General features: G+C 44.6%; 1 protein-coding gene across 4 annotated transcripts in view; it reads left to right on the top strand.

Moving 5' to 3' along the window:
- LOC111144866 (minichromosome maintenance complex binding protein) overlaps positions 1-19,425 on the top strand; it is a 47,364-nt gene that overhangs the window by 26,923 nt on the left and 1,016 nt on the right. The window contains exons 7-16 of one of the 4 annotated variants that reach the window (XM_022499422.1): positions 2,520-2,671; positions 4,393-4,493; positions 6,839-6,880; positions 8,476-8,648; positions 9,031-9,154; positions 10,310-10,427; positions 13,632-13,797; positions 14,715-14,848; positions 15,789-15,953; positions 19,076-19,164. In XM_022499422.1, coding sequence (XP_022355130.1) covers positions 2,520-2,671; positions 4,393-4,493; positions 6,839-6,880; positions 8,476-8,648; positions 9,031-9,154; positions 10,310-10,427; positions 13,632-13,797; positions 14,715-14,848; positions 15,789-15,953; positions 19,076-19,164 — 1,264 coding nt within the window. Of the gene's footprint in view, positions 1-2,519; positions 2,672-4,392; positions 4,494-6,838; positions 6,881-8,475; positions 8,655-9,030; positions 9,155-10,309; positions 10,428-13,631; positions 13,798-14,714; positions 14,849-15,788; positions 15,954-19,075; positions 19,165-19,425 lie in introns of all 4 variants that reach the window. The other 3 variants (XM_022499421.1, XM_022499426.1, XM_022499425.1) reach the window with 3 other exon arrangements.

Below are 19,425 nucleotides of genomic sequence, written 5' to 3'. Positions count from 1 at the left end.
GTGATACAGCTCTAGATTTAGGAAATGACAGCGGTTTGACAACCTTGCATTCAAGTTCATCACTGTTATAAACAGTCTTGAGAGTTTTTGCAATACTCTGGGCAAACCGTGCTTCATAACTGAGCAGTTAGGCATCACTTAGTGAGAAGTGTCTGCTTTTCTGTTAGTCTTTAAGAGTCTCAGGTGGTTAATGGACAAAGGTCTTTTTCTCATTCTTTATATTTTTATTTCAGCTCCTAAGTAATATGGAAGTCTAGTAGTTTATCCTGAAAATGTTTTTTTTTTTTAAATATCTGAAAACATCCTTTTTTATTTTCCTTTGGAGATAGTAGAACTTTATTTTTTATTTTTATTTTTTTAAGAGATTTTATTTATTCATGAGCAGGACAGAGAGTGTGTGCATGTGTGCACACAAGCATGGGGAGGGACAGAGAGAGAGGGAAAAGCAGACTCCCTGCAAGGCAGGGAGCCTAACCCTGGGATTATGACCCGGGCCAAAGGGAGATGCTTAACGGACTGAGCCACCCAGGTGCCCCAAGATAGTGGTACTTTAATTTAGTAAGATTGAAAACATCGGAGGAAAACCATGAAATTGTGGGGCACTAGGTAACTTCGTACTCAACTTGAGATCAGAGAGCCCTTAAAATAGTCACAGTTCTATTCTATGTACACACATTTGTAGTGGTTTATCTTGAAACATGCTGAAAACCCAGTAAATTCTGATTAACACGGGGACCAAAGTTTGGGATGTCCTAAGAGCATGAGATAGTTTCAGAATTGGCATATTTCATTCTTGATTTTACCAATCACAGTGTTTAAGAATAGTGAATTTCTTTATTGCGGCAGGTGGAGAAGTTTGTCGTTATTCCTCCTCTTGTGGCCGGTCATTTCTCTGTAGCACCTCCTCCGGGCGAGTTGAAGGGTGGGGAGTTGACAAAGCAGTCTGGTCAGGGGCATCTGCAAGATTGGGCTGAGAGTGGTAAACAGAGAATTACTAATGAATTTCACTTAGCCATATGTTTTCCTACTTTATATTTCCTTAGAGCTAAGGCATACTTTAACGTTTTTAACATCGGAATGTTTTACAGTAATCTGTGCAAATGTGGTGGTCTTTTTCTCCACCCCTCCAAATGCTTATTAAAATTAATGGTGTATCATAACAATAAGTAACATTAGAATCCAGGATATATGGTAATTCTGTTATCTAAGCAACTGATGATCTCTCCTCCTTTTTGCTTTCATTTGGATGTCCTACTGTAGGCTTTTTGTACATTTGGGCGCATCATTTATTTACAATGTAACTTGTTTGTTGGTTTCTCAGTAATCTTTCAAGCTATATATATTTAAAAAATATTTTTGAGATAAGCGTAGATCACATGTAGCTGTAAGAAATAAGTTTCCCCTGATGGTAACATCTTGTATAATTCTAGTAGAATATCGTAACCAGGAAATGGACATTGCTACCGCCCCGTGACCTTAGATTTATATTTCCTACACACAGTTATTTGTGTGCGTGTATTTTGTTCTGGGCAGTGTCGTCACATGTAGACTCATGGGACCACTACCACAGTCAGGATCCAGAATGGTTCATTGCCCACATCTTTCAAAGTTGTCCTTGTAGAGTCCTGCCCACTGCTCTCCTGCCTCTCCCCTCCCCAAAAGTCCTTAACCCCTAGCAAACACGAACCCATTCTTCATCTCTGTACTAATGTTATTTTATTGCAAGAGTGTTGCATAGTCGGGAATACTTCAGTTAAGAAAAAAAATAAAAGATCCCGTTCTAGCTTAACCTTAAAAAACAATGGTAAGTTACGTAAATGGAATCGTACAGTATGTACACTTTGTGGATTGGCTTTTTTCAGTCAGCAAAACTTAAGATCCATCCAGATTGATCTGTGTATCAGTAGTCTATTCCTTCTTATTGCTGAGCAATATTTTATGGTGTGGCAGGCTATATGTTGATTTTAATTAGTTATAGGCCCTAAACTGTGACCACTTCAGGGATAGAGGGCATTTTTTAAATCATCCTTGTGTCCCCAACAACTAGTCTGATTCCTAGCACACAGTGGATGTTACAAATATTTGGTAAATGAATGTATTGCTATATGGTTTTATTCTGAGTAATAAGTAGAAAAAAGTATATTCTACCAAGGCGGGTTTGTTGTCAGTAGACATCTTTAGATTAAAGTTGTCAAAGTAACTGTAAATAGTAACTTTTAAAATATACTTGAGATTTGAAGAGGGGAGTTTTTTGCCATTTTGTTGTGTGGGAGAAATGATTAAATTTTTTAGATCTTCATAATCTTTGTTCTCTTTTAGGTCAGACAAAGGGTTTTGTTAGCATATCTTACTTCCTTTTTTTTTTTTTTTCCATATCTTCCTTAAGAACTGTAACAACTTGAAGTTTTTTTTTGTTCAGAAGCATCATTTATATCAGACTTGAAAGGCTCTTTAGAAATGTTCTTTCTCTCCAGGAAGCCTCAAAAATGACTAAGTGCAGTGCTGTTCTTTGAATTTAGGGAGTGTTGGTGGTCTTCAGTGGTGTGGAGAGCCAAAACGTTTAGAAACTGAAGCTTCTACTGGCCAACAGCTGAACTTCTTGAACCTCTCTTCTCCTTTTGACCTGAATTTTCCACTGCCAGGGGAGAAGGGCCCTGCATGCCTTGTGAAGGTACTAAACCTTTTATAGACCTGACCTTGATATAGATGTGGAATGTGTCTCAAAGTTAACATGGAGTACTCTTAGCATTTGTGTTTGTTTTCTGTGGCTGCTGGAGCGAATATTCACCACGTCAGTGGCTTTTAAAACAACAAAAATTTTATCATTTTACAGGCTTTAGGTCAGAAGTCCAACATTGATCTCACTGAAGATAAAATCAAGGTGTCCTTTGGGCTGCATTCCTTTCTAAATGATCTGGGGGAAAATCTGTTTTCTTGCCTTTTCCAGCTTCTAGAAGTGCTCACATTCCTTGGCTTGGGGCCCCTTCTTCCATCTTCAAAGCCAGAGTGTTTTCATAGTCACCTCTTCCTGGAAAGGACCTTTGTGATTCGATTGGGCCCAACCAGATCATCCAGGATAATCTCTTCATCTCAGGGTCTTGAATTTATTCATACCCCCTTTTGCTTATAAGGTAACCTATTCACAGATTGCAGGGAGTAGGATGTGGACCTCTTTGGGAGGCCATGTTCTGTCTACCACGGCATTCTTAAATTCAGTTGAAGAATATGGGGCACGTGGCTGCCTCAGTTGGTGGAGCCTGCGACTCTTAGTCTTGGGGTTTTGAGTTTGAGGCCCATGTTGAGTGTAGAGCTCACTTAAAAAAAGAATTGTAAAATATTTTGAACACAGAAGTAGAACAGTTTTTTTAATTCATGTGAATTCCTATGTCATTTCCAGCTTCCGACAATATCTAACTTTTTCAACATTCTTCTCATCAAAATCTTTTTCTCATTTGTATTTAAAATAAAATAGAGGCAAAAAATCTGTTGCCAGTTTGTTCTATTTTGCTTACCCTGGTTTTTTGATCCTGATAGGTGAAGCAAGCAATGTAAGTTTCAGAAATGATCATTGAGAATTTCCATTCTTTTATCTTGTGGTTTTAAACTTAAGTGGCACTTCAGTTCTGTACCATAGGGACCAGAGTGAGGACGGCTTTACTGCCATGTTTCGGTTCAGCCTCACCAAGAGGAGGCTTTGACAGTTATTAGCGTCCATCAAAGACACAACTTTGAAAGTTTTGAAAACCCTCATGGCCTTTCTGAGTTTTGTGTTAACCCTCCTAATGGGGCATAGTTGGTGAATAAGTCCAAAGTTAGTAATCCTGCAGTTGTTTCCCGCCCCCCTTCTCTTGGTGTTCTGAATAGATTTTGAGATAATGCAGGGTTTTTTTGTTTTTTTTTTTTTTAAGATTTTATTTTTCATTTATCTGAGAGTGAGAGAGAGCACAAGTGGAGGGAGGGGCAAAGGGGAAGGGAGAAGCAGACTCTCTGCTGAGGAGGGAACCCATTGTGGGGTTCTGTCCCAGGATCATGACCTGAGCCGAAGGCAGACGCTTAACTGACTGAGCCACCCAAGCACCCAATAATGCACATTTGTAATGTTAGTCATCCATTGGGAAAGCCTCTTCGAAGTAGTGTGGTGTATTGACAACAGACCCTGGTCTGGGGGTCAGGAGTCCTCTGTTTTAGTGTTAATTGCTAACTAGGAGAATGACTTTAGGCAAGTATTTTATCTCTCTTGGTTTCAATTTATGAAACAAAAGAGTGGCTTTAAATTCCATTTCCTGACCTAAAAATCTAAAATATTATTTCTTTAGCCTTAAAACTAATATTTTATGATTTTTTTGGTGTTATTTAGTCCTAACAACGTGGTTTCTTACGATCTCCTGTCAGGTCTATGAAGACTGGGATTGTTTCAAAGTCAATGATGTTCTTGAGTTATATGGTGTCCTATCTGTGGATCCTGTGCTAAGTATACTGAATAATGATGAAAGGTGAGTCTGTTTGTTCTTTTTTGGGTAACTTTATTTTGATAAAATTTCAAACTTACAGAAGAGCTGGAAGATAATGTTACGAAGAGCTTTCTCCCCTTTACCCAGATTTACCAGTTGTTAACCCTTAGTGCCCCATTTGCTCTGTCATTCATTTGTGCTCTCACATGTGCACGTTTTTGTGTATGTACATGTTTCTCTGAAACACCTGAGAGTAAGTTGCATACATTATCCCCTAAATACTTGAGTCCATATTTCCTAAGAACAAGGACTTTCTCCTATACAGTCAGAGTACAGCCATCAAAATTAGAAACTTTTAGAAAATTAGAAACACTAATCCACACTCCATACTTAATTTCACCAATTATCTCAATCTTGTTTCTTCTGGTGTTTTGTTTTGTTTTTTTTTTTCTTTTTTTAATTTTTCCTTCTTTTCTGTGAGTCAGGATCCGTAGGGTCACATGTTCCATTAATCTGGAACAGTCCTTGACTTCTGTCTTTCCTGAACTTGACACCTTTTTTTTTTTATTTTTTTTAAACTTCGCCAAAATTCATTTCTCACTGTTCTGGAGGCTGGGAAGTCCAAGAGTAAGGTGCTGACAGATCCAGTGTCTAGTGAGGCCCCTTTCCTGGTTGCAGGTGGCTGTCTTTCCTTGTCCTCACGTGGCAGAGAGCCTTGACACCTTTGAAGAGTGTAGCCAGTCATTTTGTAGAATATCTGTTTGGGTTTATGTGGTGTTTCCTCATGCTTAGAATCAGGCTGTCATATGAGGAGGCACCTGATGTCAGTGTGCTGCACTATTGGTGGTGGTAATTTTGATCGTTTGGTTAAGGTGGCATCTGCCAGGTTTCTGTCCTATAAAGTTACTGTTTTTCACTTTGTAATAAGTAATTTGGAAGGAGGTGCTTGGAGATTACATTAATATCCAGTTTCTTATTTAACTTTTGTCCACTTATTTATGTAAAATTTTATTTGTCAGAGAGAGTGTGCACGGGCATGTACACAAGCATGGGAAGTGGCAGGCAAAGGAAGAGGGAGGAGCAGGCTTCCTGCTGAGCAAGGAGCCCCATGTTGGGCTTAATCCCAGGACCCTGGGATCATGACCTGAGTCAGAGGCAGACGCTTAACTGACTGAGCCACCCATGTGTCTCTCATCCACTTACTTTAATATCCATTGATGATTCTATTTTATTTTTAGTTAGAGCATGAGCGGAAGGGGCAGAGGGAGAGGGGGAGAGAATCTCAACCAGATTCCGCGCTGAGCATGGAGCCCAGTGCAGGGGTCAGTCCCACGACCCTGGGATGACAACCTGAGCTGAAACCAAGAGTCAGACGCTCAACCGACTGTGCCACTCGGGCGCCCCTGTCCGTTGATGATTTTTTTTTTTTTTTTAAGATTTTTTTTTTTATTTATTTGACAGAGAGATCACAAGTGGGCAGAGAGGCAGGCAGAGAAAGAGAGGAGGAAGCAGGCTCCCTGCCGAGCAGAGAGCCCGATGCGGGACTCGATCCCAGGACCCTGAGATCATGACCTGAGCCGAAGGCAGAGGCTTTAACCACTGAGCCACCCAGGCGCCCCCGTTGATGATTCTTGATCGGTTATTACTAGATGGTGATTTTCCATCTCAGTCACTCCTTCTGCACTTGTTTATTAGCATTCTGTTAGAAGAGAGATTTTCCTTCTCATTTGTTTACTTAAGTAATTTGTTTATTTCAGTGTGGCTGTTAGTCTGGTGCTCGAGATTCAGGTTTTCTCATTTGGCTAGTGAGAGTCGTTGTAAGCAGGCTCTGCGTCTTTGCTGACGTGACCTCATTTTTGAAAATGTCTTTCCTGGCACACACGCTGTTTCAACCTCATCTGTCCTTCCTCTACTCCGGCTGCAGTACCAGCCATTTTGCTAAGGAGCATCAGTTTCTTTTAGTGAGGAGTTTTATTTAAAAGTCAAGATCTGAGTGCTTGTGTGCTCACTGGTATCAGGATTGGTATTGCTTCTCTGCCCTTTTAATGGGCGGGGCTAGGAAATACATAGACGCATACACTGTGCGCGTACAAATAAATGCACATTTATATGCCCGTACACGTGCATCTTCATGTATTTTCAAGTCTATCAGAACTGAACAGAACATTCACAGTGTTTCCAGTTCCAGTTCTGCACTCAGATGTTCTCCCTTCTCCCTTCCCCTATTTGTAGCCCCCCTTCTAATAGAAAGAAGCTTGACTCTCATTGTTCTCAACGTATTTCCACAGTGCAGAGGAGGTAATTTCAGAATCAGCAGTCCACACCGCTGCAAAAAACAAACCTTGTAACTCTCATCCAAGACTGGTTTCCATTTCTTTTTATTTTAGAATGAGGCGTACAGTTAGAGTGCTGTGTCTAAAATTACCGGGGTGAGTTTTCTTCCCATTTGGTCCTTTTGCTCATTATTCATTTTATGTGGTTAGGTTCGGTTGGTTTCCATTGCATTTCTCTTCAGAGTGTTTCTTCTGTCCTTACTGCTTTGATTTTTTTTTTTACATATTCATGAGTTTTTATTAGAGCATACACTAAGTTTGTATGAAAAGTGGTGGTACATGTTTTGAAGAGTTTAATTTTTAAACTTTAAAATCTGTTAACATTTTCTCATTTGTTTTGATTTTTTAAGTATAGAAAACATTGACATTGTTACCCAAATCAGAGCTATATACAAAGAATATAGGGGTGCCATCTCCCCTGCCCTGTTCCCACTCAAGCTCCATAGAGAACCAACCTGTTTCTGCCTTTATCTTTACTGTATTTTTTGCAAAAATAAGTAGACATGTGTATATTTTATTCCCCTTTATTATATAAAAGATAGCATGTTATATGTATTCCTTTACACTTTCTCTTCACAGCTAACAATATATCCTGAAAATCCAGATCTTCCTCATTCTTCTTGTTTTGTCTTGAGTTTGCCAAGGAATGGAGTCCTAACCTCCCCCCTGCAACGTAATAGTTTTCTTGTTGGGTATTGGACATTCATCTTGGTTTCCCTATAAGAAGAACTTACTTTTCACTATTACAATAAAGGGGGGGACACAGACATATTTAAACAACTTTAAATAGCATTCCTTAATAATAGTATTGCAAATTGCTTGCCTTGGCTGTTTCTGGTGATGATGATCTTCCTGCTTCAGTCACTTCATTGGTTGAAGCCGCTTAGTGCCCAGAGAGAGCCAGATGGCTTGGGGTGCCGACCTGGTGTGGCCATTTACCGGCCACGTGACTTCTGCAGGGCCTCACCTTCCCACTGGAGACCAGTGTAGGTGAGGCGTTAATGAACTGGTGTGTGCATAGAGAAGGACCCTGCCTGGCACGTGGTCCAGACCACGTACGGTTCTTTTCGTCCTTGTGTGTGAGGCAGGCGGCCATGTGAATGGGTAACTCTGTAGAGCAACCTGTGAAGTCTGAAGTTCTAAACACATCTTAGTGATTTGTTTCAGTTGTATCACAGTAAATCCATTGTCTGCTAATTTATTTAGCAAATCTGAAAAACTCAACACTTTTTTATTTCACTGCTTGACTACTCACTATTCAAGGGAGGGGTTGTGGAGGAATAAAAGTTAGGAAAAACAATTAGCAAGATAAGAGATGAATGGATCTTCCACACTGAGTAATAGATGCCTAATGGCTTATGAGAAAAAGACCCTGGTTTTTGAGACAGGCTGTGAAGCGTTTCATGTCTCTGCCAATGAAGTGATTTCAAAACACAGACACTCTTCACCAGTGATGTGCTCTATCCCATTAACCGCAGCTACAGCATACTCAGTGAAAGTGTTCTTTTTCTTGAAAAACACATATATATCCTTGTGTGACCTAACTAGCCTGAGAACTGTGTGATCTGACCATTGAGAATGAGGAGCCATTTTCCGTTCTCTAGGGAGACGTACAGGTGGAACTGTTTTTGGCTTGAATTCTCATGTTCAGAGATGTGGCTGTGACTTGTGACTTTCTCCTCTCTCCGCAGGGATGCCTCTTCACTCCTGGATCCGATGGAATGCACGGACACGGCCGAGGAGCAAAGAGTGCACAGCCCTCCTGCTTCATTAGTGCCAAGAATTCATGTGGTTTTAGCCCAGAAGTTGCAGCACATCAATCCTTTACTGCCTGCTTGCCTTAACAAGGAGGAGAGCAAAACCTGTAAGTGTAAGTGCTAATGCCTTGGGAGCCAGAGACCGTGGGCCCCTGGGCGGGAGCCGCCTGCGACACGTGCTCTGCTCACGGTGGGGCCGAGGCAGCCAGATCCTCGTGCTCAGCCTCAGTCTCTCTAGTAGTCGTCGTGACTCTGGCCCGTTTTCCTTCCCGTTAATTCTCTTTGTTAAGATGAGGCAAAAAAGAGTTTACAAGCTGTCTTATCTCAAAGATTGGCATCACTTAATGACCAGTATTTAAGTCTACACTAGTTGTCTAGTGACTTTAGTGCTTTGTTCCACTTGGGTTTGTTTTTTTTTCCTTCTTAGCCTGAGACACTCAGGAGGAGCTGGTGTGTGTGTTCTGAGTGTGGTCTCCCTCCCTTCTCCAGTCGTTTCAGGTTTCATGTCTGAATTGTCTCCCGTCCGAGCAGAGCTGCTTGGGTTCCTCACGCATGCGCTTCTGGGAGACAGCTTGGCCGCCGAGTACCTGATCCTGCATCTCATCTCTACGGTGTAAGTGCCAAGCTCCCGGCGGCCTGCGGTGGGGGGTGGTGCTGATGGCGCAGAAGAGCAGGAAGGTTGCTCAGGCCATTGGTGTTACAGTTCATTAGCTGCATCATCAGGTGGTTTTTATTCAGTGTGACAAGTGTTACATGAAATCACACATTCTTTGTCCACCTTTTTTGTTTCACATGTAACCTTTTGTTTATGTCTCCCTTAAATATAAGAGCCACAGTCAGACAAAGAACCTGGCTGATAAGTAAAATGAGCTGTTTTATTCTTTCTGCATTCTGAATTCTTGGTTTATACATCCCACAGCTCTGCAAGGCCCACGGGGCGCACATGTAATTTGTAGCTGAAGGTGCTCACCTCCTTTCCACCCCTCCACAGGTCTCTGTTTCCTGATTTCCGAAGTAATGAGTGTTTTCAACAAGTTCCAGGAGCATAAAGAAACTGGAAACTGTCATCTCACCCACTGAGAGATGATCTCTGTTAACACATTTGGCTCATGTTTGTTTCATCTTTTTGTTTACATATGTGTACATCCCTGCACAGGTCTCCGTGGTACTCTAAACGCCGATCTTGTTTTTATCATTTACTATGTGTTAAACATTCTTCCTTTGTAATTCTTCATGAACTTTTTAATGGCTGTACAGTATTTCATTGTAGACCATTGTTCTAGTTCCGTAAATGCTGGTTTCCTAACTTCCCTCAGTTCCAAATGACCCTGCAGTCAGTGCCTTTGTTCTCCACATCCTCCCTCGGCGAGGATTTCAGACCGCAGCACATAATGGCTGAGTGCACAGGCTTTGGAGCCAAACCCTGCAGGTTCAAATCCAGCTCTCCCACATCCTGCTGCGTGAACTCGGGCATGTTACTTCAGATTTCTGTCTCAGATTTCTCACCCGTACAGCGAAGGTGACTTGCCTCAGAGAGCCTGGGAATTACACGAGACAGTTAAGCACTCCGAACAGTCCTAGCGCATGCACAATGCTCATGCGCAAACGCTGGCTGTTATTGTTATTATTCTGATAAATGAGCTGGTCAGAGTAATTTGCTTTATTTTTAATGACAATATTTTGCTAATCTTTGGTTGCTTTTCGTTGGAAATTGGGAATCCACTTGAATATCTTACTGGTTGGTATCTTTTTTTTTTTTTTTTCCTAGGTATACAAGAAGAGATGTTCTTCCCCTGGGAAAATTCACAGTTAACTTGAGTGGTTGCCCAAGGAATAGTACCTTCACAGAACACTTGTACCGGATTATTCAACATCTTGTTCCAGCAGTAAGATCAATATAAATATTAATTATTATATAAATAATAATTATTAGAGATCTGAACACACTGGGGCGCCTGGGTGGTTCAGTCAGTTAAGCATCTGCCTTTGGCTCAGGTCATGATCCGATGGTCCTGGAATTGAGCCCCACGTTGGGCTCCTTACTCAGGAGCCTGCTTCTCCCTCTGCCTCTGCCCCTCCCCCCTCCACTCATGTTCTCTCTTGCTCGCTCTGGTCTCTCTCTCAAATAAATTAAAACAAAAGGAAAACCTGAGCGCACTTTAAAAACTCATCTAATTGTCTTTCATTCAACCCAAGTATTTCAATTTGAAATTGTAATAGATCTTATTAAGGGGAAACAAAGCCTGTCAGGTTCCACAATTTACATACTCACCCCTAAACACTTCGCTTTTCTTTTATTGCCTTAGCACAAATTTCTGTGACTCTTACGGCACGATTGCAAGTAAATCCCTTAAGATTATGCTGTTGGTTGATCCCAGTTTGTGCAACTTGGTATCTATCCTTTGTGTGCATTAAAATCTTAAGTCTTTAAATAAGCCTGAATTACAAGAGCATAATTCATTTAGCTGAGGTAATAAAGATCTTTATCTCCATGGCCCCAGTTTTAATTCCTGTTTAGAAAGTCTTTGTTTGCCAGCGTGTGTGGAATGCAGGGTTTGTGTGGTGGTGAGACACTGGGAATGAAGAAGTTGCTTTTGACTCGTCATGTGACTGACAATGCGGATCACTTCTTATTTTGGAGATTTAAGAGGTTAAAATAGATCATTCATGTGACCGTGCCGTTGGAGGGTAAGTGCTAGCACTCTTCCAGGCCCGTAAACAGCAGTGGACCAAACAGACTAGCATTTCTCACACTCCTTGCTTCCCTTGACACTCTGAAAAAATTATGGAGGACTCAAAGAGGTGTAGTTTATCTGGGTTGTTTTTATTACCAGTTTGCCATAGTAGAAATTAAAACTAAAAATAGACTAAAATATTCATGAAAATATATCAATATATCAATTATGTATGAACATAAAATATTTTTGTAACAATAGTGTTTTCCCAATTCAAAAAACATTAGTGATAAAAGTGACATGGTTTAAAATTTTTACCAATCTCTTTAATATCTGGATTAATAGAAGACTGCTGAATTGAAGAACCCTTTCTGCATTCAGTCTCTTATAATAGGATGTTTTGATTAAAGTATATGACGGAAAGCTGGCCTTTTTGGATAGCTGTGGATTTCTTGGATACTAGACTAAAACTGCCCACATGACATTTTCTTTTTTCTTTTTTTTTTAATTGAAAGATTTTATTTATTTGTCAGAGAGCATACAAGCACAGGGGGTGCAAAGGGAGAAGGAGAAGCAGGCGCTCTGCTGAGCAGGGAGCCCGATGCGGGACTCAATCCCAGAACACTGGGATCATGACCCGAGCCGAAGCCAGACACGTAACCAACCTAGCCACCCAGGCGTCCCCCTACATAACGTTTTCTTGAAGGATAGTTGCAAGTGTGAAATCTCTAATGTCCTCAGTGAATTTTTTATACTCTGTTGCAGTAAATTCATTGGTCTGTCTTGCATATCGAATGGGTCTTTTATCCATGCATGATTTTGACCTTGTGGACTCTATAAAAATTGTGTCAGCAACTCCTTGGGAGTTCCCTGGACCACATTTTGGGAATTGCTGAAATAGATTTTAGATTATCGTGGTAGAAGACCAACAGATAATAAGTAAATACAGAATCTGTCATTGAAGTGCCACAGGAAGAATAAAGGCCCAGGAGAAGAGGACTGGGGAGCACGGGGCTGGGGGAGAGTAGCTCACGTGTGCAGTGTGGTCGGGGAAGGCCTCGCCTTCCAGGAATTCGGGGAGAGACTTGCAGTGTGGGAGCAAAGCCGCATGGCTCTGTTGGGGGGAATGTCGGTGCTGGGAGAGAGGAGAGGACAGGCCCGGAGGCTCTGAGGCAGCTGTGCGCTCTGCCGCGTGGAGGCGCGCAGACAGGCCGGTGCGGCTGGTGTGGAGTGAGTTCTGGGGAGAAGGGAAGGAAGTAAAGTCCGAGCAGCAGCCTAGTGCACAGACGGGCACGAGTTACGTTTCTAAATATAAAAGTTATTTCCTTTTTGATCTTTTTATTTTGCATCGCTTCGTAGTGGGTTTGTGGGTTTCACTCTTTCATTGTTACCATATCCCACTCCCTTCCATTCCTCTTGTGTGTTTGTCTGGTGCCGAACTCTTTCTGAACACTTGGCTCGCTCATATCGTGTTTCGTTTTCACGGTGGGTTCCGTATGCGCGACCTGCTTCTGCTGACGTGGAGCTAGACCCTGCCGTGTGCCCCTTGTGTTTTGACAGACTGGGCTTCTTTAGGGCTTGTTGGCTTCTATCTATAAAATGGTCCGAGCCCTCTGCCCCATTTTCTTTGCATCACCGAGCCATAGTACAGTAATCCCGTAAATTCTGAAAGTTTCTCTCTTCCTCGGCACCCTTCTTCTTCCCAATTCCAGTCCCCACCCTTACCACACAAACTTCTATTTAGGCTGGAGGGATGGGGGGAGAGTGGAGTGTGAAGCAGGGTGCAGAGGGCCTTGGGTGGTGGGCTCGGAGAGCCGGAGGGGGTGCAGAGGCGTCTGACAGATCCTGGGCTGGAGTCGGATGAGGAGGCGGCCTACAGTGCGTTCTAGGACCCGCAGCGCCCGGGCCCCGCGCAGCGCGCTCTGCTCCTCAGCTCTCCTTGCGACAGCGGGAGTCTGAGGAATGACTGTGATTTTAATGATTTTAACTCCAGGAGCACTGAAGAAAATTAAGCTTTTCTCTCCCTGTCTTCAATAAATAAATATTTTCTGTTTTGCTAGCCTGGGGTTGTGGTAGATAAAAGAATTCAAGCTTCTGAATATTTGGCAGATGCATCTGAATTACCTATCGTTTGTTTCTGGTTTGCTGGTAAATTAGAAATTAAGAATACTGCACAAAACAGTTGAGAATAAAACGGCACATAGAATAGTGAAATTCTTATTTAAGGTGTAGATTTATTATTTAAGGTGTATATGTAAGATTTTTGCTTTAAGAGCTCAAGAAGCTACGAAACTACATCCTTAGAAATTAAGATTTTTCCTTATACACAAATGGAAAGTATTTAACCCCAAATATGTATTTTCTTAAAACAGGGAAATTTTATTCCTCGCTCATTAAAAAAATTTCTCTTTGCAGTCTTTTCGTCTGCAAATGACTATAGAGAACATGAACCATTTGAAATTCATCCCCCACAAAGACTATACAGCCAACCGCCTGGTCAGCGGGCTCCTGCAGCTCCCGAGCAACACTTCCCTCGTGATCGACGAAACTCTCCTCGAGCAAGGGCAGCTGGATACACCAGGTACAGACACGGGTGTCTCCCTTCATGTCTAACCTCCCATGAAAGCCAGATCTGGTGATGACTTGTAGAAGAATCACTGATCGAGAGACACTCATATTTCACAGTACTTAAGATCAAGGCTTGCCATGTGAATTTGTCTAATGGGGGAACTGTCCGCTCACAGACTGTGTGCATCAGCTGTGTTTTGTCCTGCTGTCAACATGGTACAGTGACGGGGCAAGGACGTTGCAAGTTGCTCTTGAAAGGCTGAGAAGATCTTGCCTTCAGTCATATGTTAGCTTAAAAGAAAAGTGTAGAGAAGATCTAATAAAACATTTTTTACTGTGAGTGTGAAGTTTAAAATTTTTTTTATCAAAGACTCTGGAAAAAGGTTGGAAGGATTGAACTAACCTCAGTTATGGAACTTGTTATAAATTGGCAAGGAAACTGGTTGCTTTATTTGTCCTCAAATGATGTTTGAGAAGACACCTTGCTGGCGGTAAGTTCAAAAGGGAAAGGTAGAAGAAAAAAAATAGCGTGGACGGGTATCCTTAAGACACAGGTGAGTATAAAAAATCAGTAAAATTCAGTAACCTTACTTCTTTGCATAAAAATCATTTTAGTTCTACCATATTGTTCTAGACCTGTGAACACACCATACAGAAAGTGATTGTGCTTACTGGGAACCTGTCTTATGCCCAGTTGCATACAAGATGCTAGATTAGATTTGGGGGGGTCTTGGCCCCAAAATACATTTATGTGGGGTGACCAGTATTGTCTGTGAAGCCTATTACTTAGTGAACATTTAGCTTAGGAAGTTGAACAGTGCGTGAGATACTTTTCTTTTTTTTCTTTAAAGCAGCAAAAATGTCATGTCTTACAGCATTTGTTTAGGTGATTAAAATCAAGTAAGCAAAAAAAAAATTTTTTTTCCCTAGGTGTTCATAATGTGACTGCCCTGAGCAACCTGATAACGTGGCAAAAGGTGGATTATGACTTCAGTTACCACCAGATGGAATTCCCCTGCAATATTAATGTGTTTATTACTTCGGAGGGGCGGTCACTCCTTCCGGTACGGTGAGGTATTGTAAGATGGAGGGAGGTTACCTTGGAAAGATACCTGTATTTTTGTTTTGTTTCTTGGCACGACTTGTTATTGAGAGGTTAAACTTGTTTCAGAATCGGGGCTGCTGATTGTTAGTAAGAGAATTGATTATTTTGTTCCTGCCTGGAGGATGAAAACCCATCTGTGAGGAACCAGATATGGCAAATCACAAGACAAGCAGAGGAAGGCTGTTGGGCGCAGCAACTCCCACATCCAGGCATAGAAAGTAGAGGCTGTCTATAAATTGCCTGATTCACATCTAGACCTTTGTTCTTACTGTCTCGGTCCCATTGTTTTCTGTCAATCTAATGTGAGAAATACTTTAGAGTTCCTTTTAAAATGTTCCCGATGACATGGTAATTATTTTTGTGCTTTATGGTGAAATGCTCTGGTAAATCATCAGAGTGACTGATGAAGAGAGCTTTTAATTGAGTTTTTTCATGTTGAGAAGTACGCCCAGTTGTTTCCAAAGGTGTACAGTCTGTGTGAACTCGTGGTCCCTGTGATTTATGAGAAATTGCTTGTGAACGAGAATGAAGTGGCCCGTGTGTAAGTTTTCTGTGGGAAAGTGTGGTTTGCTTTATGTGGTTTCTAGAGAGGCAGATCCAGTGAGACACAGAGCACAGATTCCAAGATTAAGGAAACCTTGAAAGGGTTTTAAGTAGCTGCTTTTCAGAGGCTGGCTGCCTTTCTGTGTCCGCTCGGCCTGTCGAGGAGGGGTCAGTAACCAAAGAAGGGCTCACGCTAGCCGTGAGCGCCGAGGGCGTCCCGCGTCCCGGCGCTTGTGGGTTCGTGTTAAAAAGTGCCCCCCACCCCCGCCGTGAGGGACAGTCGTGCCCGATGCCTTCGCGGGCTGGTGCGGACCGAGCCGCGTCCTGGCGAGCCCGTGCGGCGCTTGTCTCCCCAGGCGGACTGCCAGATCCACCTGCAGCCGCAGCTCGTCCCGCCCAACATGGAGGAGTACACGGACAGCCTCCTGTCGGCCGTGCTGCCCTCCCTGCTCAACAAGTTCCGCATCTACCTGACGCTGCTGAGGTTCCTGGACTACAGCATCTCCGATGAGATAACCAAGGTGCGCGCGCGCTGACGGAACCGCGGCCCGTGCTGCCCTAGACGGTCCGCTCGGCTCGGGCTCCCGCGGCTCCCGGCCGGCCGGGCCGGCGGCGTGGTCTCTGTGCGTCGTCCGTCTGTCCGGCTCCATCGCCGCGTTCAGAGGCCTCGCTGGCTGCCGTTGTCCCTCGGTCGGCGCGGGAAAGACCCGGTACTGCTCTGTACCCTTGCCGTGTCATCCCCCTGACAGTCACCTGCGTGGGCTCGCGGCGCCGCGCGGCGTCCTCTCGTTCGGGCCCGGAGGCGCCGCGTGGTTCCCGCAGGCCGGATCCGCCGCCACCGGTTCCGTCCAGGTGCTGCTTGTCTGGGACGGTCCCGGTTTCTCCGTGTTTGAGGACCGCTTCTCCTGGACGTAGAGTTCTCGGTGTGAAGACGTGTTCCTCCAGGCTTTGTCCGTGTGTCCTCCTGTCGCCCGCTGGCCCCGAGGGTTCCGAGGAGCCGCTGCTTCGGGCTCAGGGGCTCCGCTGCGCCGGTGCCGTCGACACTCTCCCCGGCGTCCGGCCGTCCGCGGGCGCCGTCTGGGGGGCCGCAGCGCCCCCCCGCGGGCCGGGCCGGCTGCTCGCGCGTGCGGGTGGACGCGGGTCGTGCGGGAGTGCGTGAGGAGTTTGGGGAGGCTTTGACCGTTCCTTCTTGAAATTCCTTTCTGCCTCTTTCTCCTTCCTCCTTCCAGCACTGCTGTGAGTGTGGGCGCGCTTGATGGTGGCTCACAAGTCGCGGAGGCTCCGTGCATTTTCCTTCTCCCTTCGCTTTCTCCTGCACAGACCGGCCACGTGCGGCCGAGCTTTCTGCACATTTGCAGACTTTCTCCGCCTGCCGCACAAAGCTCAGCCTCGTTCCCAGTGAATTTTAAGTCTCAGTCACCTTGTTCAACTTCAGAATTTGTTTGCTTTTTTTTTTTTTAAAGGCTTTATTCAGAGAGAGCAAGTGAGTGAGTGGAGGAGAAAGAAACAATCCCAAGCAGACTCCACACTGAGCGTGGAGCCCAGTGCTGTGCCCCGTCCCACAACCCAAGGTCATGACCTGAGCTGAAACCAAGAGTCAGACACTTGACTGAGCCAGCCACCCCCTACTTGCCTTTTGTCCCCCCAAAGATTTTATTTATTTATTCGACAGAGATCACAAGTAGGCAGAGCAGCAGGCAGAGAGAGAGGAAGAAGCAGGCTCCCCGCTGAGCAGAGAGCCCGATGCAGGGCTCGATCCCAGGACCCTGAGATCATGACCTGAGCCGAAGGCAGAGGCTCAACCCACTGAGCCAGCCAGGCACCCCTCTTGCTTGCTTTTAAAATAATCTCTCTCTCTCTCGATACTTTTTTATTCGTGGTGACATCATTCTCATGCTTTTAGTTCTTTATATGTGGTTTTCTCTAATTCTTTGAATATATTTAAAGAGCTGATTTAAACTCTTTCTCTAGGGGCACTGGCTGGCTCAGTGGGTTCAGCATCTGCCTTTGGCTCAGGTCATGATCCCAGGGTCCTGGGATCGAGCCCCGCACCAGGGTCCCTACTCAGCGTGCAGCCTGCTTCTCCCTCTCCACCGCTTGTGCTCTCTCGTGTGTGTGCTTGTGCGCAGTCTCTCTCCCTCTCAAATAAGTAGATAAAATTAAAAAAAAAAAAAAGAAAAGAAAAGTCGGGGCCCCTGGGCGGCTCAGTGGATTAAAGCATCTGCCTTCGGCTCAGGTCATGATCTCAGGGTCCTGGGATTAAGCCCCGCATCGCACCGGGCTCTCTGCTCAGCGGGGAGCCTGCTTCCCCCTCTCCCTCTGCCTGCCTCTCTGCCTGCTTGTGATCTCTGTCTGTCAAAAAAAAAAAAGTCTTTGTCTAGCAAGTCCAATATTTGGGCTTCCTCGAGGACCTTTTCTGTTGACTTCTTTGTTTCCAGTGAAGGGGTCCAGATACTCTTGTTTCTGTGTCTCATTTTTGTTTTGAAAACCAGCTATGTGGAAGCCAGGATAGCTCTGCTCTGCTGCGGCGGATCCTCCCCCCTAGGGTTTGTTGTTGCTTAGTGACTCTTCCAATGAACTCTGTGACGCGCATTCTTTGTATGCGGCTCCTGGAGTGTCTGCGAGCTCAGCGGTCAGTCAGTGATCAGATAGAGATTTAATTTCCTTAGATGCCTGGGAACAGGTCTCCCAGTCAAAGCCAAGGGCCCTGTGTGCACACGGGGGCAGGCCTCCAACACTCTGGCACACAGCGTACAGCTGTGACCCGCTCTTCTCTTTCTGCCCGCACAGAGCACTCACTCAGGTTAGCTCAGGGCCCTTCCGATCTGAGTGTGCGCGCGGCCTTTTGCACGTGGGTGACCTGCACTCCTGGGGAGATAGAGATCGTCCTTTGGAGGCTTTTGGGGGAAAATTTTTCATTTCCTAGTTTTTTCTTTTAAGGATTTTGGTGGGTTGTCTGTTTGTCCCAACTACTATCCAGTGCGTGAAGCAGCCGGGTTGATGAGTAATTGCTTCTGATTTTGATAAATTCCCTGGGAGAAGAAGAGGCTGTTCACATTGGGTAAGCGGAGTCTGGCTGAATGAAGACAGCCTTGCCCGTGGATTCTCGCCGGGAGCCGCAGGCAGAGTGTGACAGATCTCAGGAATGGTGCTTTGAAGGAACCCTCTCCTGCGGCCTCTGGGCTGTCCCTTTTCAGGGCGTGGGCTGGGTGGGTGGGGAAATGAAAATGCCTTAGAGCCCAGTGTTCGTTCTTGACCGAATGCTCCCTGTGTTCTGGTTAATTTTCAGATTCTAGAAGAAGCAGATTTTGATAGTTTTTGCTAGTGTTCTTGTACCCTTCAGTGGTGGAAAGAATTTTCTGAGGCCCTCCGTCACTCTGCCACTTTTGCTGACGTCACCCTGCCCTGTTGGCCTTGCACGTGGCTGACCCAGATGTTTGCCTGGCCGCCCGCCGGCTCTGTCGGCAGCACTGGCCTGCGGGGGGGCGGGACTTTCACCCTCCTTTCTCTGAGGAAGCCTCAGCAGAAGGGCTGATACCTCGTTTGCACATCGGCCAGTGGACCGTGTTACTTTTTCCCTGCGTAATACACAGTGTTTGTTCATAAGCAGCAGTGTTCAAGTCCACTTACTCTCTCGGTACAGGCGGTTGAAGATGACTTTGTGGAAATGCGCAAGAACGACCCTCAGAGCATCACTGCGGATGACCTCCACCAGCTGCTCATCGTGGCTCGGTGAGTAGTCCGTGTCCGTAACTGCTGTTTTCGTAAGCTCTGTGTGAACCTTCCGATTTTTAGAAGTAACTGGGATTGGTACCAGTGGAAAGGTTTTTCCTTTAAGGGTTTAGTGAAGGGGGTTGTTTAGCCAGTGACCAGTGGAACAGGCTTGTTCTTTTGTCTCTAACCTTCAAAGATCCCTTCGTGGAAGTCTAACTTGGCTCTTGACTTGTCTGTAGCTGCCAGATGGTCTTGACCCCTAACCCAGCATATTCTGAG

The sequence above is a fragment of the Enhydra lutris genome, unplaced genomic scaffold (assembly GCF_002288905.1).
Source record: "Enhydra lutris kenyoni isolate GAN:26980312 unplaced genomic scaffold, ASM228890v2 scaffoldscaffold12, whole genome shotgun sequence".
NCBI lineage: Eukaryota > Metazoa > Chordata > Mammalia > Carnivora > Mustelidae > Enhydra > Enhydra lutris.
This window is presented reverse-complemented; position numbering and strand designations above follow the sequence as displayed.